Raw genomic sequence first — 17,689 nt, forward strand, 5'->3', positions numbered from 1 at the left:
AATTTCATGTATTACTTCTTTCTAATATGTTCCCTTTTCTAGGGAAGATGATTTTCTCAGTATTGTCCCAAAAGGAATATAAATAAAATCCTATATCCCACAGATCCTTTCAAGGATAAGGTCCAGCCTCATGTTTCTCAAGAAACATTCTTTGACTATTGCAGCCCACATTAATTCTTTGATGTCTTGGAGCATGGAGTTAAACACAAATTTGTCCTCTGCTTTTTTCATAGATGTTAACTATGCCGCAAAGTAATATTTAAAGCTCTCTGAAGTAAGGAACTGTGTATTACATGCACCTAGCATGAAGCTGAGTATATAATAGGTGCTTAATTAAGGCCTGCTGATGGAGTCTTATGATTAAATGCCCTCTGCGCAAGTGGAATTTCAGTGGAAAAATTTTGTAGGATTTGATACAACTAGTTTTTGAATTATGTGATAATAAATAGTCTTGAAATATCTTCCTATTTTAAATGCTTTTTTGGTTTCAAATAGTAGTATTTAATTCTGGGATTATCAAAATTGGCAATGTTTTATATCATCCATAAAAAAGGATTTTACTTGAGAAAAACACTGTATTTATATCTGAAAATATCAAGTCAGTAAGTTCACTGATATGAATCATAAAACTTTAAAAGTGCCATGTTTATTGCAAAAAAAAAAACAACATGCAGGTACTTTGCTTAACTCTTTGTTGACTCTGCTAAGAAATTTTATTTTCTTAATTTACGGCTAAGAGTTCAAAATGGAAAATTATTTTTAAAAATGATTTTGAGATGAACCTATTTTACTGCCACGGGTTACAAATAATGTTATTTCTTTGGGTTAAAATTATTAAATTGTTATTATCTGAACTGTGTGAAATTCATTTAGAGTAAACTTCTTACATATATCTAGTATATCTCAAATTTAAACATCAAATGTTAAAGAAGTTTATTTTTAGTTATTAGAAAAAAGAATAGTAATAGATTGTATTTTGGGTTGGGTTTTTCTCTTCAGGAGTTGGTCATGAGAGATTAATCATTTCTAATTTACTGGCAAAGAAACAGAGTCACATAATTCTGGAGCTGGAAAGGAACTTAATATATCAAAGAACAGGATAAACGAGTAAACATTAAAAATCTGTAAACTTTACCACGAGGATGAATTTCCCAATTTACTTTTCATATTCTCAAAATGAAATATTGACCTTAAAATCTGATTAAAAATGAAGAGTGCCCAAAGGAGTTTTGAGAAAATTGGAACTGGATGAATAACATCCTTAGCGTGAAAGACTTACCGTAACCCTGCAAACTGCTTGGTGGGGTGCCATCATTTTCACATGAAGTGGTGAGCCGTATTTGAAATATGTCGGAATTTTAACCTAAAATGAACTTGCTAAGATTTTGCAGGGGGGACTGGAAGGCTGAGGCACTGGAGTCAGGGAGATTTGCTGGGAAGCCCTTGGAGGGTTTAGAGAGGTGCTAAGAGCCAGTTTAAAGGAAGAGAAGCAGAGACACAAGGAAACAAAGATAGCCCAGGGGACACTGTGGAGAGAGAAATGGCAGAATTCAGAGAAAGATTTCATATAGGCAATGAAAGAAAGGGAAAACATAAACGTGACCTCACCTCACATTGCCTGCCTGGAAATTTGCAAGAATGGTACAACTATCTGTTGTACACATGGTGCGGGGGGTGGGGAGTTGGGGTCACTTCTCAGATACTTCTGGGTGTTAGTTTTGGTGCAGATGTAAATAATCTTGCGAATGTAACAATAAGGAATTCAGCGTTTTTGAAAAGCTCTCCAGGAATTATTTTTTCTATGTACAATTAAATAGCTATCACTGATTTGTGGTATCTATTTGAGGTGTGTGTGTGTGTAGGCTTGTGTTTTGGTGGTCACACACAACTCTGTTAGAGTGTGCAACTTTTATCTGAGTGACTTTAGAGAAGCTACTTCATCTCCCTGAGTCTTACTTTTCTTTTCTGTAAAATATGGAGATAAATATTAATCTGACCAAGCATTACCAAGAGGATTAAATGAGATAATGCACACTGGAAGGGCTTACACAATGCCTGCACATAAAAAACGCTTTAAATGTTAGCTTTCTTTCTATGTGAATTACTACTAAACAACAACAACAAACTTGGAACTTTCTCAACAGCTAAGGCTGCCCTCAGGATACTTACTCTTAGGTAGAACTCTCTATTTTCATTTCCAGATTTAATCCGAAAAGTATTGATAGTGTTGGGATAAATGGTTGTGGCCTGTATCTGGAAGATGTCAGATGGCACAGACCTATCAGATCGGATGCTCATGTATTTGTGGACTATGGATTGGGGAAGTTCTCGGCACAGCGCATTTGAGACTGGGCAAACACATCGGCTGCAGAGACAAACAAAAGTATTCACCAGTTAGGCTTGGTAAAACCAAAAGATTCTCAGTTTCAAAAGTTCTGATTTTTCTTACTTCTCTGATGTTAGAACGTAAGGATCTTGACAAGGATTTCGTGGGTAACAACGGAAGCCGCCATGATAATTCCAACACATTTCATCTTCCCGACATTCATTTGTGGTCTCACACTCATTTATATCTGTAGAGATGTAGAGTCAAAGAGTTTACTGATATAAGTCAATTGCGTAAGTGGCAGATTCCAGTTTGCCACTGGAAGGAGGTGTATAAGAATCTGGACTGTGTTTAATTTGCTTTTAGACACAAGACTTGGTGGGACCTGGGTTCATTGCATTAATTCATGACAGATGTAGTGGAGCCATTCTCTACAGATTAATATGTGTCATTTCATGGTATTTTATCAAGCACCTATTGTTCATCTGTTGAATTCAAAGCCAAATGCTTTCCATTGACTTTGTTTAAATAAAAATGAAAGACACTATTTCTTGCCCTCTGGGGAATTAAGGAAAGCTGAAAGAAGGAGGAGGCCTCTCACTTTGGCCTTGAAAAGGGTGGTGGTTAGATGGAATTTTCAGATTGCGGTGGGGAGGGCCTTCCAGGCTGAGAAAGCAGCAAACAAAAACTATGGAGATGGAAGTTTATTGTCAGGCTCAGAAGCTTGGGAGAGAGGGAAAGGCTGCTATGTGGTTGCAGTAAGCTGTAGCATGCTGCTGGATAGTTAATGTTCTGGGAGTGGATTACACTGTCCATAGGAATCTGTTCACAGCAAAAGAAGGGAAGCTATGAAGTATCCTACCATGTAGAGCATGGCTATTTAAAGACCATGGGGAAGAAGGGGAATTAAGGAAGGGACTGTCAGTGTCAGCAGTGAGAGGCAACCCAGGAAAAGGCAGTGCAAGGTCAGAGCTAGAGAGGGTCCCTGGAAGGAGGGTTGTGGGAAGGCCAGGATGGACAAAGACTGAATTTAGATTTGGGAATTAGGAGTTCCCAGATGACATCTGAGAGAAGAGTTTACAATGCTAGAGAACCATTACATTTACGACAATGAAAATTATATTAATATCCACATCGCTATGTATGTTTGTCTCCCTTTACATTGGAATAGTGATTAGATTTTATCCAATATAAGCCTTTTTCTGAGTCATTCCTTCCCCACAATCAGATATTTTCATTCATTAATTTACAGGTAGTCATGGCCTAGTTGCTGGGATAGGATCTCTTTCTTCTCTCTGAATTCTTATATCTCATGTTCCTCTTTTGGTTCCTCTTCATTGCTTTTTGCGTTGCATTATTGAAATCTGCATGTTTGTCTTAATCCTTCTATTAGCTTGTAAGCTCCTGGAGGACAAAGGCTATTGTGCACATCTTTCTATCCCTTTATCACCTAGCATGAGTGCACTGGGGGCAACTGGATTTTAAGAAATATTAAATTGAACCAAGTTGCTCTTCACACAAACCATATAGAGATGGTGAGAAATATATTATCTCTATTTGGCATGAAGGGAAAACAAATAAGGGTTAAGTGGCTGACCCAAGTTCATATAGTTAGTGACAGGCATCTCTCCACTGCAAGGTATTGCATCCTCTAAATGAGAATAATTCCATTCCTTGTCTTTGGAGAAAAAATTTTCTTTTAGCTTCCAAACTGGCAAAAGCTATCTGGAACCCAAGAGGAGACTGGAAAAGCTATGCAGTTTCCAAGAGTCAGTTACAAAAAGTATCTTCTTTTGGACTGGCTATGGCCAAAGAAAGAACTTAGATTCCTCAGAAGAAATCACAACTGACTTGTCCTTTCAATATTTTTCACTTTTTTGAAAAATAAAGATGCTGTTTAGCTACAGGGAAAGTGAAGACTGGTTTGTTATATGGAGTTCAACAGCAGCAAAAGGAAACTTTATGTGATAATTTTATTACTTCCAGTAATTTAGAGCCTAGCTTAATCAACTCCTTAATCATTTTGGAAGGTTTTTCAGAAATGATTAATAGTATTAAAATATTTGATGAATGTGTGTCTGTGTATCTGTGTATTCTCTCTCTGTTTCTCTCCTTCCCCACTGTCCCTCTCCCCTCCCCACAACCTGCCACCACACACACACAGAGTTTTAATTTTTCCAAGACTGTGAAATGAGAACAGTTATTTCATCCCCAAAATAAACCTTTTTGGGGAAGGTAAGAATCCAGACTCTTTTGGTTTTACTTTAATCTGTGGACAGAGTTGGGAAGGAATGGTTTCAGTGGGGGAAACCAATTGTTTTGCACCCTAAAAGAATGGTAAGTCTCTTTCACAAAAACTGTTTTGGTTTAACCAAACATTCTTCAAGATATAACACTAATGAATCTCCTATTTGCAATTCCATTGCATTTTCACCTTTCGTTATAACAGATATAAATAGAGTAGGCTGGAAAGATTCCACTGAATGTTAACTTGTTTCTGTCTTTTGCTGGGTGTCCAATCCATTTATGATCAGAAACACATAGACATTTGTTTCAGGACTCCAGGGAAATTGGTTAAGGAATCCCACTGGCTAACATTTTCCTGCATGTAATATTCATGTTAAAAGTCTCAATTAGGGTTCAGAAAGTAAAACCATTGGAATGCAATGTTTCTCCACAATTAACATTACAGAGTCTCTAGTAACGTGGAAAGGGGTAGAAAGATGTTTATTGTGCAATGAACTACATTCTGATTCTGCTCATATTTAGTGGTTGGATTCTAGTTGAATGATCACATGCACACTATAAAATCTCAGGTCATGGATGTTCCTGTGAATTAATATTTCCCTGTAAAATCATGATATAGACTGAGAATCCTGAGTCTCTCCTTTCCTTGATCTTTTCCTTTCTTAATATTTTACTGCTCTTCTTCTAGAGAAGATTTGCTACTAGTCATTTATATTGCTGGGTAAATTTCATAAAAACATCTTGAACTTTATAGTCTTTATAGTTTGTAAATAATTTTTATGTATGTTATTCCATTTCATTCCCTCAACTCCCTTTTCCAAATGAGAAAGTTGAGGCTCAGAGAAGTTTGATAATTTGTTCAAATTGTATAGATAGAATGCCTTACAGCTAGGTCTCAAACAGATTTTGTGTCTTCAAGTTCAGTCATTTATTTTCTCACTCTCTCACTGCTTTATGTAAACCTCTGTTTGTACCAATTTTTCCTGGATTATCTAGTTTTAGTTTTACCTGAATAGTCTTTTGCCTGTTAAAGAAATTTTAAGCTACATGCAGGAGGTAGGGAGGAGAGGGTGCACATTTTCAAATCTTTCAAAGAGACTCTGAAATCATACCATGTAGAGAGCCACTTCTTCCACCTACATGTAGCTGTGAAAATCACCTGAACATTTATTTTAAACCTGGACCCAAAGACATTAGCTATTTTTGGATTAATAGGTTTTTTTACTGAAGTATTCAAGTACTTTTTAATACACATGAAGCTGATATTCTCAACACTTAAATTACTATCCAATTTATAATCCTGGTGTTTTAGAGAATTCAGATCAGTTTGAGGTGCACCTAACCACACATTAAGCTTATGCTCTACACTGAAATTCATGGTGAAATATTTTAATAATTGAATCTTTTCTGGTGGATGATTAGAGGATATATATCATAGGGATTATGTAGGCTATATAGAAGGCATACCAATATTTTATCAAAATTATTTATTTTAAGAAAGAAAAATGATTGCTTTAAATTTCAAAGAGAGTTAACACTGAATATCCTCTTTATGAGATGTGCATGTCTCATGATCAACAGGGGAAAAAAAAGAGCTCAAATTGTAAAAAATGAAAGTCTGTGATAGAGAATCCTACAACTTCCTCCCTGCTTTTCCTGGTTAAAACTTAACAGATATGAAAACAATAAACTTACCCTGACATGTTCTACTTCTCACCACTTGGTATCCCTGGGGGCACATACAAGAGAATTTCCCAGGCTCATTGACACATTGATATTGACACAGGTAGCTCGAGGTTCTGCATTCATCAATGTCTGTTGAACCAGACAAGAGCAATAAGACAGAGTTGAAAACTTACATGTCACTATTTTGGTAATTTTTTTTTAACACTTCATACTCTGACACAGAAATACAATACTTTATAAGAAGCTCAAGTGCAAATTCTAACAATATCAGCTCATTTCCCATAGAGCTTCACAGCACAGAGAATTTTTCTTACCATCAGTTTTGCTCACTTATTGCTGACAGTTTGGCGAATCCTGGAACTAACCATACTAGCTGAGCAGACTGAAAGAATTGGCTTGTGGTTGATGATCTTCATGTTGTGCTTGGCAGACCCACCTAGTGATGCAGATTCATATTTGCCTTCTCAGAAATTGGGTGGCTCTGCTCCCAAGTTCATCTGAGTTTTGAACTCCAAGTTCCATCCCTGTGCTAGCTTCTAGAGGTGATGCCCTGGCAGAATGCTTTGCATTTCTCAATGGTGCTGTCCCAAGAAAAGGTGGGAGCGTTTGTGAGGAAGTCGGGAGCATGAAGTGTCAATGGTATCCCCTTCAGGATGTCTTATGCCTTTTGAATTACACAGTGGCAGGCATGACTAGGGGCCAGGTCTCCTGGTTTCTCTTCTAATGTTCTTGACATGCAATCAGCCATTTTTGAACTTAAACATGCATGCCAGTCACCTGGAGTTCTCATTAGATGCAGAATCTGACTCAGTTGGTCTGGGCTGGGGCCTGAGATTCTACAATTCTCACAGGCTCCCAGGAGGTGCCACTGCTGCTAGCCGTTGCATCACATGTAAGAAACAAGACACTAGAGCACCCTTGCTAATTATCAGACCCAGCCTACATCTAATATTTCAATTATTTTGTTTCTTCTCCTTTCTTTTGAAAACATACTAAAAAGTCAGTGTTATAATTGAACTAAATTAACTGGATTTTAGAACAGAATTTCCATGGATAAAAATTTGCTTTCATAAACAGGTACACACTTGGATTAAAGCAACAGCAATCACAGGAAGTGGACCGTGATTACTAATTATTTGGACAATATTTTACCTTCACAATTGAGCCTGTCACTGCTTAGCTCATATCCTTGATTGCACTGACAGATGAATGAACCAAGAATGTTGTAGCATTGCTGAGCACATTGATTGCTGGCATCACATTCATTTATGTCTGAAAGGCAAGGTTATACACATTTAAATACCTATGTCTTTAAACATAGCCTTGCTCTTTTGTACCTATGTCATCCGATGATAAGTGAGTAATTCCCTAGCTGGATTCTTTGCTCTGCAGAAGCTCGCTGGAGAACATCCATTCAGGTTTCATATTTGTTGGAACAACTTCAAACATCTGTCATATACTTCTTTTAAAAATACCAGAATATTTTTTTTTCTGGGAATGACAGTTAGTTTGGTGTTTGATGAATCTTTCCAAAAGAATTTAATGATTCTAATAAATATACATTCCAGTATCTATTTTCTTGTATTGTTGTTCAGATGCAAAATGCCAAGTCTATAAATAATTGATATAAGACACATACTAATACGGTCTCTCAGCATGCTGTAGTGAAGATTTATCTGTGCTATTTAGTACTTTTTAAATGGGTCCTGTTAAATTCCATTACAATTATAACATAAGCCTTTGAGACCCATACAGAGTTTTGCAATGCTCTAAGGCACTGAAAATATTGTGAAAAGGCATTTTTCCTGCACTAGATTCTTTCCATGTCATGCCAGTCTTAAAATTGTGTGCCGTGACATTGCATTCTGAAAGGGCAGAAGAAGCATGTAAAAATCAGATGCACTTTCAGCGGAAAGTTTATGTATTTGAACTTGCAGTAACCCCTTTGGCACCTTCAGTGTTTATATCACACACTCTTGACTAATTGGTGTGTGTATATCAATTGATCTGTAGTTAAAAATTTTTTTTGATACACTCACAGAAGAGAACTAAAACCAAAGTTAAAATTTTTCCATTCACATCTTGATGTGTTTTAAAAAACCAGATTGGTTACTGTCTTTTCAGCTTTATGCAGGGAAGTTGATGGAAACCAGTTTACTCAAGAACATAGAAAACTGGAAATACTGCAGTGTGGCTTGGGAAGACAGAAATCAGTCAGGATGACTGTTTCCAGAAGTCTTACCTACGCAGGTATAGTTGTTTGCTGCCAATTGAAACCCAGGACTGCACTGGCAATAAAATGATCCTGGCGTGTTCACGCATCTTTGGTGGCAATATGGAGGGATGGTACATTCGTCTATATCTAGGTTATCAAGTATAATACAAAGAGAACCAAATTATTGACTATCCAAATTACTATTATTGAGCTGTTTAATCTCAAGTTCTCAGCAGAGCATTATCTGGAAAACCTATCTAGAGACATCCTTTTAAAAGTAATTATTTTTCTTTTAAAAAAATTAGAGTATCTGTGCTTTAAATACACTTTGGTCTGCCCTCTGCAGTTAAATGAGATGTTAAGAACAAAGACTTCATAAACCTGGTTGGGTTGGTTGAGACTTAAAGAGGGAAAAGTAATTAAAACTATTTCACATATAAGTGAGAATGTCAGGCTGGGAATCTAAAAGCTTATTTATAATGATAGAAGTAGAAAAGAACTATGGAAGAATTGAGTGATGTAGCGTAAAACTAATAAAAGGAGGTACGTGCTGTTGCTCAGCTGGTGACCTTGGCGAAGTCACTTAAATGTTCAGTATCTAGGTTTTTTCTTCTGTAAAATGTGGATAGTAATGCTGCGTGTGTATCTTATGAAGTTTCTGTGAGAATCACGTGAAAGAACGCTGTGGAAGGAATGGGACACTAAACAAGTTACTTCTTGAGAGTGCCCTTCTGACACATTGATGATGTGTTCCAGCCTGTGTCCTTCTCGTATAAATATTTCCAACTATAAAATGCTCAATTGAGAACTTGCAAAGTAGGATTAATATTTTAGAAGCATAATAGAATTCCATTAATTGATGATTCTACACTTTGTGACAACTCCAATATGGCATGTGTAATTAAAAATAACAATTATGCAAAATCACTGTAATACTATGGAGTGACTATCTCATGGAAAAAATGAAACAAAACAAAACTTTATGCTGAACCCTTCCAGTACTTTAATAACTAAAAGTGTGGAAGGCAGTGTGCTCAAGTGGCTGCAAGGTAATCTGAGTTTGAATCTTCATTCTGGCATTTACTAGCTTGGTCTTAACCTCTCACAGCTTCCATTTCCTCTTCTGTGAGTAATAATCAGCAATGTGGCAGGATTGTTGGGAGGCTTACATGAGATGGTTTAGGTGAACTTCCTTGCACAAAACAGGCAAAAAAAAAAAAAAGGGAGCTATTATGAATAAGCTGCAAAATATATTTGATTTAACTTGAATATTGAAATAAACAGTAATGATGTTCACATGGCTTCCCTCCTAATTTATTTAGGTGTCTGATCAAATTGTCACCTCAGGGAGGCCATCTCTGTCCATCCATATAAAATAACTTCTTCCCCATCTACCCCCTTAACCTGCTTTATATTTCTTTGTAGCCAGTGACACTCCTTGACATTGTATTATGTGTTTATTTGCTTCTTGTCTGTGTCCCTCCCTATAATGCAAGGCAGATTTCCTCCTCTTGAGGTAGAGGTAAAGTATTTTTTGTCTGTTCACTGTTGTGTGCTTAATACCTGGAACAGGGTCTGGCATAGTAGGTGCTCAATAAACATTAGCTGAATGAATGGAAAGTTCATACTAATTAAAAGTAATTTTAGCACGGTTCTTCCTAGTACCTAGTGTTACAGCCAGGTGCCAATATCAACAGCTAAATTATGTAAGTGGTACTTTCTAATAGTTCCGTGGGCTACAATTCTGTAAAATCTGTTTGTTTACTATGATGGCCCAATACCTAGAACTTGGCACACAGTCAGCCCTCACTAAATGTTTGATGAATAAATAATGCATGTCTTCTCTGCCAGTAAACATTCATTGAACCATTGTTATTTGCTTTCATTGTGTTTTGTAATGTAGGTTTATAACGATGATAATCATATATATATATTCTACCCCTGTCTTGTATGGAAAACAGGCATGAAAACAGATTAATGCATGGAATTATAAGATCAAAATAGAAAAGTGTACAAGGGAGAGAGGGAGCACCATTCTACTCAAAGTGTGTCCTGCTGACCACTACAAGTCCACGGACCATTTTGACCAGTCTGCAATGAATAAGTACAGAAATTGGGAGCAAGTGTTTAGGAATAACAATTTGGTGTTACTGCAACATTCTTACTGTACTCTACATAAGTATTGATCTATAACAGGTTGGAAATTTACAAAGGATACATCAGAGTTTGAGAATTACTGGCAGAGAGGGGGGAGTGACTAATTATATTTGGGTATATCATGGAAGACCTCCCAGAGGAAGTTACCTTGAGCTAGAATTTGAGAGTTGAACAGGAGTTTGTTAGGACTACATGTCTCTGGTAGAGGCACTGAAGTGTGACACTGTGTGATGTATTGGGGAACTGTAACTAGTGGGACAAAGCTGGAGTGTTGTAATTATTTTGGCAGGAGAGGAGTGTTGATACAATAGAGCTGGGCAAGGACTAGATAGAGGAAGACCTTATATGCTCGGTTGAGGAATGTAGTGTTGGTTCTATGGGTGAGGGGAACAGTGAGGAAGCCACATGATTAGATCTGAATTTTTTTTTTTTTTAATTCTTGGCGGCACCACGTGGCGTGTGGGATCTTATTTCCCCTACCAGGGATGACCAGGGATCGAACCTGCACCCCCTGCAGTGGAAGCATGGAGTCTTAACCACTGGACCACCAGGGAAGTCCTAGATCTGAATTTAAGGACATCTCCTGCCATACCATAAAGGGCTCTAACCATAAGTTCCATTCACTTTGATTCTTCCCATAGTAGGCTGGGTTTTTTCTTTTTCTATACTTTTTATACCCTCAATTGTTTATTTTCCTGACGAATACAGTGGGCAAAATTTTGGTGCCTGTGGAGTTTTCCACACAATTTTCTCTTAAGTCACAGCTTCAGTCAGTGCAAGCCCTGGTCCTTCCTCAGAGGCTGTGCGCTGGCCCCAGCACCTATGCACAACCCCATGGCAGGAGAACAGGGCCAGGGCCCATGAGGAGCTCAGTGTTGACATCCTGACACCAAGAGCTCACATTCTCAGGTGAATACTGGTGCTGGGTTGCCTGTCCCCACATCATTATCCTCTGTTCCTAAGAGAAGATAAGGACCCTTCACTGATCTTCTGGTAAGAGGTGGTATGTAAATCAGTGGACAGAGGGAGTCAATTACAGAGTTTCATCCTAGTGCTGGGCCTCAAGATTGAGCCCTTTAGTTTACTTGAACACTTTAGTTTACTTCTTATTTGCCAGTTGGCCTCCCCATATCGTGTTCTTCCTGTCATTCAGAAAGCATGCATTGAGCACCTACTTGGTGGGCACTCTTCAGGGACTGGGGAGAAAACAATGACACAAACCAGGCCTGGCCCCTGTCCTCAGAGAGCTCAAGTAGAGCTCTCAAGGAGGGCACATGTGTTGCATCCCTAGCACTGCACTCACTTGCCACGTAAAGAATGTTTAGTACAAGTCTGTTAACTCATTACATAATGATGGCACACAGCTATTCAACCCAGAACCAGGAGCCATTCTAAGCACTCCTGCACATGAGCTCCTAAGATAGGGACTGGTATTATCTCCATAGTACAAAGGAAAAGAGTGAGGCACAGAGTATTTAAGTAACTTGCCCAAGGTCTCAAAGTGAGTTAGGGGTAGAGCTGGGATTTGAACCTCACCATTTGCCCTATAAGCTATGCTATGCTACAACCGGTGAATGAAGCCCATAGCACCAGTGTTTTAGTGCTAGGGTACCAAATAACTAATTTAAAATGATATTCCCGGTTGCTTTTGTGGTCTCATTCACACCCCAAATTTCTGCTTTTGCTTAGTCTAACATGTAACCAAAACTTTGATACCCAGAATATGCTCGACCTTTAAGGCTAGTTTTTTTCTTGTTAACATGGAAAATGGATTGGTAGTCAATGAAAAAATAAGCACTATCATTCTCCAAATAAAGATGAGTGCTTTGTTTTAAAAGACTGAGGTTTAAACAGTTAAGATGCTCCAAACAGGACTTGGCTTAGTGCACTGTTGTACTTACCTACACACTGCTCTCCTCGCTTCTGATACCCAGGAGGGCACTGACAGGTGAAGGAACCTCGTAAATTGATGCACACTTGGTCGGCTCTACAGTTGTGCGTCCCTGCAGTGCACTCATCTATGTCTGTTAAAGACACACAGCACAAAAATAGTTTGAGTCGGTTGTGAAGATGTTGATAGCTCCTCCATTTTGCCATCATACTTTTCTTAAAGAAACCAGGTTTTTACTCTGTAATACTGTTATATTGGAAATGCTTAAAATGATACATTATTTCAACTGTTCAAAAAGTAATTTCATAGATGTCAGTGTGTACCACTTAGATTTAACAAATGCTAACATTCTGCCATGCATGCCTCAGCTCACTTTGTTTTGTTAAGAAATGAAACACTGGAGATGTACCTAAAGCCTTACTCCATCCTCATCCCTTTACCCACCCACCTACTACCATCCTGGTAGGTGTGAATCCTTCCCTGAGATTTTTGTATACTTTTATTATACAGTTATGCACCCATTAGAGCATACAGTATTGTTTTAAAATGTAAATAAATTGTATGATACTTGCTTTTCCACCCAATATATGACATTTGAAATAATCTCTAGTAACTAATCCCTAAAAATCTGCCCAATAACTAGGTAAAAATCAAACTTTAATATTATGCATTCCCTGTTGCTGTTGTTGTTATTGTTGTTTTTGGTAAACTTTAGCACAACATAAATGTATAAACTTTTCATTGCAAATTTCAAAATAGAAAGGATTCAATTTAATCACATTCCTCTAGGAGAGATAGGCTGGTGTAGTTTAAAATACATATTTTCCCAAAGCATTTCACTTCTTGGAATAATTTACTAAATGTACCTTAAGAAGTAGGTAGATTATAGTTCCAGAAAAGTAAAAAATATTCAGTCATAATATGAACTTGTCATAACAAATTTCTTGGCAATCAAAATATGATGGGCACTTGTGTGTGTCTCTCATATTACAGTAATTTATAAGTGAAATATAATTTTGCCTTATCCATATCACCTTTTCATTCATTCAACTCTCTCATATTATGAGTTTAAATAGCACAGATGAAAGGATTATAAAATTTTGGCATTCTTCAACAACTGAAGACTCTAAGCTTCATTAAAAAATATCTAAAATTTGTAATTCCTAGATGACAAATTTTGCATAAAAACTGAGAAAGGTTTAGGGGTGTTTAGATCATCACTGTGACAGACCCATGGTGGTGCTTTGGAAGAAATAGTGGGGCAAAAATCAGTACCAAAAATGAATCATCAGTAATTAGAATTTATTCCTTAAATCCTGCCTTCCCTTTAAGAAGCTCAGAGAGTAGCCCCTGGTGTGTTGCCTTTCATCTTCCTTTATTTTCAAACATAACTGCTGCACTGTGCACATAAATGCACATTATTACACCCAGTAATATTACACCCAGTGTAATAATGTAGGAAGCTCAGGTTATAAGAGAGTTGTCCTCAGATATTGGCTTTAGTTAGCTGGGTGTGGAAATGATAAGAGAGATTCTCTCCAAAAGAAGGAGGGAGGGGAGATAAAGAATACTCGAGGGATGTATGGCTGTTTATTGGATAATAACCTATAAAAGCATCTACTTACATAATTCTTATTATCTGGTTTTAAAGTTTTGGTGAATTTTTTCTTATTGTTTTTTATTTTTGTTTTGAAATTTTTTATTATTATTATTTTCAAAGCGGTGATTACAACTCTGTCCTTTTCAGGTACTATGCGGAGGTACAGCAATCTTGCTTTGAAATTATCTGCCCTTTTTGTGTCTTTTATTATTTTCTCGTATGCACTTGATGAAAACATGTCTACTGGGGTTTCTTCAGAGCTTTATGACCCGCTAATGCAGAAGTGACAGCAGAGTTCATATTGTTTTATGTCAAGAACATCTGCCAGCATTTGCAGTGATAATAGCACTGAGAGATACGGCAATGTGAGATTCAGATGTGGCAAGTTTCCTCGGTACATGCTGGCAGAAAATCAAGGGCTCAGGCTGGCTGCTACATTTTCTAAAGGAGGCTTCACCAGTGACTGTGGCTTTTCTTCCTGAGACATCCCTCTGCAAACTGCCTCCACCCCATCGCATTCCTGATGTGATTTCCTTCCTATTATTTTTTGTCATTTAGTTCTCTCTTTGATTAATAGTCTAACATTTCCAGTGGAATTAATATATCATTAAATAGATTTCAAACATAAAAGCCATGCTCCCTGGACCTATTCCTTTTTAAGAACCAGGTCTGTTTACCTTCTAAGGAGGATTATTTAATAAAACTATTAGGTGAGTTAAAGTAATTTAATAAAAAAAACAAAATAAAATACCACTGTCTCTACTGCCACTATATTCTTTTCCTTTCTCTATCAATAACAAACAAAACTGCAACAGGACTCACCTCACCTAGGATTGACTGGTGGTATTTTATTTTATTTATTTATTTTACAGAATAAGCTTTTTTTACAAAAAAATTATTTATTGTCTGCATTGGGTCTTAGTTGCGGCACACAGGATCTTTTGTTGTGGTGCTTGGACTTCTCTCTAGTTGCGGTTGTATGGGTTTTCTCTTCTCTAGCTGTGGCATGCAGGCTCCAGGGTGCATGGGCTCTGCAGTTTGCGGCACGTGGCCTCTCTAGTTGAGGTGCATGAGCTCAACAGTTGTGGCACATGGGCTTAGTTGCCCTGCGGCATGTGAGATCTTAGCTCCCTGACCAGGGATCGAACCCGTGTCCCCTGCATTGGAAGGTGGATTCTTTACCACTGGAACACCAGGGATGTCCCTGACTGGTAGTATTTTAAATACACTTTCTACTTACTTGGATTCACTTTTAGTTTTAATTCTTTCAGATGGGAAACCTCCCTGAAATTCAATAAAACACAGTTGCATGAAATCCCCTTAAAGAAATTATTCCAAAGGAGTTGAATGGATGCTTCATCTTATACCTTGAGTTGGATCTGCTAGTAAAGGAACAGACTGCATTTTCATTTATGGCTTTTCCAATTTGAGTTTAGAATATTTATCCTCTTTGCTCTTAGCAGGTTATCTAATGCTGAAGGTTGTGTAGATAGACTGGATTTCTTTGAACTATCTTCAATTATACCATCAATTTATTGGTTTATTTAAATAACACGGTTTTATTAATTTGAAAGTTGTAATTTGAGATCCTGTTTATTCACACATCTATACAAAATCATGTAAGAACTGTTTTACATTGTTAAACTCTTTTATGCTTATCTTTTCTACTTGTATGCATTTCTATGTCTTAAATATCATGTGATAAGAAAATCACTAAAATATACTACTATGTTAGAAACTCAAAGCAGAATATCCATCTCTGTGCAGATGCACCAGAAGACCTGGCTCTCCCAGGTATGTTTATGAAAGTCCTCCGTGGTGGGAATACCTGTATTAGCAAAAGCAATTCTTTATTCATAATGGAAACTACTCACATCAGCTATGGTTTTCCTGATAATCTAGGAAACGATACTTTGGGGAGAGGAGTTTTTGTTTTGTTTTTAAACTATCTGTAAGTTGTCCTTGACAGTTAAGCTTACTAGGTTCTTTAACACATTCTTTAACACGTTCAGTTCTTAACACGTTCAGTTAACACATTCCCTGGGCCCTGAACCCAAGCTCTTTGAGGACAGGGACTATGTATTACTTTTTTATGTATTCCTAGCACCTTGCAGAGTACAAGAAACAGGGTGGGTTTTCAAAACATATTTGTTCAATAAATGGATGAATGAACCAAGATTGTTTGCTAAGAACTGATGGCTAGAGTTTAAAGAAAGTAGGATCAGTGTTTTATCTCATGGAACTAAACATTTACAAGGCTGAGTAACAGGCAAGACGTAAGAAACACAGCAAGATGTCAGTAAATGGAAATGGCTGTAAAGCAATGGAGTGGAGAAGTGCAAAGCTAGGAAAACAGCAGCATCAGAGGTGGAAGGCTGGCCTGAGGAGGTGAATTTTGAGCTGCATTTTGAAGAAGGTAAGGTACATGGATTGGCAGAAATAGGAGGCTATTTCTAGGCAGAAGGGAGATCACATTAGAAAATGCTGATAAGACAAAAGCAGTTTGCATGAGAAGAATGGCAGATAGCTGGAATCAGCACGGCTGGAGGTGCTGTGTATGAGGAGTCTGGTGCAGTGCCTGGTTGAAGGTGCTCATAAAATGGTAGCTCAAGTCACGAGCAAAATTCAAGGCCTTATAGGTGTGATTAGAGTTTGGATTGCACACCACAGGAAGCAGCTCTGAACTATGTAGACATAGCCTAATGGAAACATTACCAAAGTACAAAATAATAGAATGTGCTTCCTAAAATATCACAACACGTAAATCAACTCACATTTCATCATTCTAATGCATTAAGAATAGCTAATGGCAATATTTGGTGATTTCCTCATTTTTCAAAAATGTGCCCACACTCTCCCTTCTAGTGATTTATACTATTGTAGGTCCCTCTCTTGCTGACTTTGGCATCCTCATTGCGTTAAATAATCCAGCTGATCTTCGCTCAGCTCTCACTGCTAGCCCCTTTATCACAATGATCCCCAGTCTATGGAACTGCACGTTTGGTTTTCTCTCAAAGTTAATGGAGGCAACTGTGTCCACATCTCTGTCGTGTCCATTAAGTCCCTGCTTAGGCTCACATTCTCTATGTGTTTGGCTCCTGCCCTTCAGTCTGACTCATATTTCCCAAACCCCTGACTCATGCTGCTTTCTCTCTCTTATGCAACATTTTAATCTCTGCTATGTTCTTTCCATAATTTGATAACTTACCACGACATGGAGTCACTTCACTGTGTTTTCCTGGGCAAAGACTTTATGTACCTTAAATGCTTTAGATTACCACTTAAACTTTTCTAATTTGTGCTGCTTTACATTTAGGGAATAATTCAGAACTACTTTGGAATAAGCCACCATTGACCAGATGGTGTGTTTGATGATAATGCACTGAAATAGGAATATTATTCCTGAAATAGGAATAATAAAAATAATTATTTTTATTCTGTCACTGTCTCTGTGATCTAGGGCCATGGCATCAATTCTTTTTCTCTCTGTTTCTCCATCTGTAAAATAGACTGTCTTCCTTAATGATAATGCACAGATTTCAAAAAGTTCAGAATTTTCAAAATAAA

General features: G+C 37.5%; 1 protein-coding gene and 1 long non-coding RNA gene across 5 annotated transcripts in view; one reads left to right on the forward strand and one right to left on the reverse strand.

The window, feature by feature from the left end:
* Window positions 1–17,689, forward strand: part of LOC116764257 — a 201,890-nt gene that overhangs the window by 164,493 nt on the left and 19,708 nt on the right. The gene's annotated exons all lie outside the window — the stretch shown is intronic.
* Window positions 1–17,689, reverse strand: part of EFEMP1 (EGF containing fibulin extracellular matrix protein 1) — a 69,048-nt gene that overhangs the window by 4,109 nt on the left and 47,250 nt on the right. For all 4 annotated transcript variants that reach the window (XM_032652690.1, XM_032652687.1, XM_032652688.1 and 1 more), the window contains 6 exons: window positions 12,533–12,655; window positions 8,502–8,621; window positions 7,412–7,531; window positions 6,269–6,388; window positions 2,450–2,573; window positions 2,170–2,365 (listed from right to left, as the gene is read on the reverse strand). In XM_032652690.1, the coding sequence (XP_032508581.1) occupies window positions 2,170–2,365; window positions 2,450–2,573; window positions 6,269–6,388; window positions 7,412–7,531; window positions 8,502–8,621; window positions 12,533–12,655 (803 nt within the window). The remainder of the gene's footprint in view (window positions 1–2,169; window positions 2,366–2,449; window positions 2,574–6,268; window positions 6,389–7,411; window positions 7,532–8,501; window positions 8,622–12,532; window positions 12,656–17,689) is intronic.

This window comes from Phocoena sinus, chromosome 13 (genome assembly GCF_008692025.1).
Source record: "Phocoena sinus isolate mPhoSin1 chromosome 13, mPhoSin1.pri, whole genome shotgun sequence".
NCBI lineage: Eukaryota > Metazoa > Chordata > Mammalia > Artiodactyla > Phocoenidae > Phocoena > Phocoena sinus.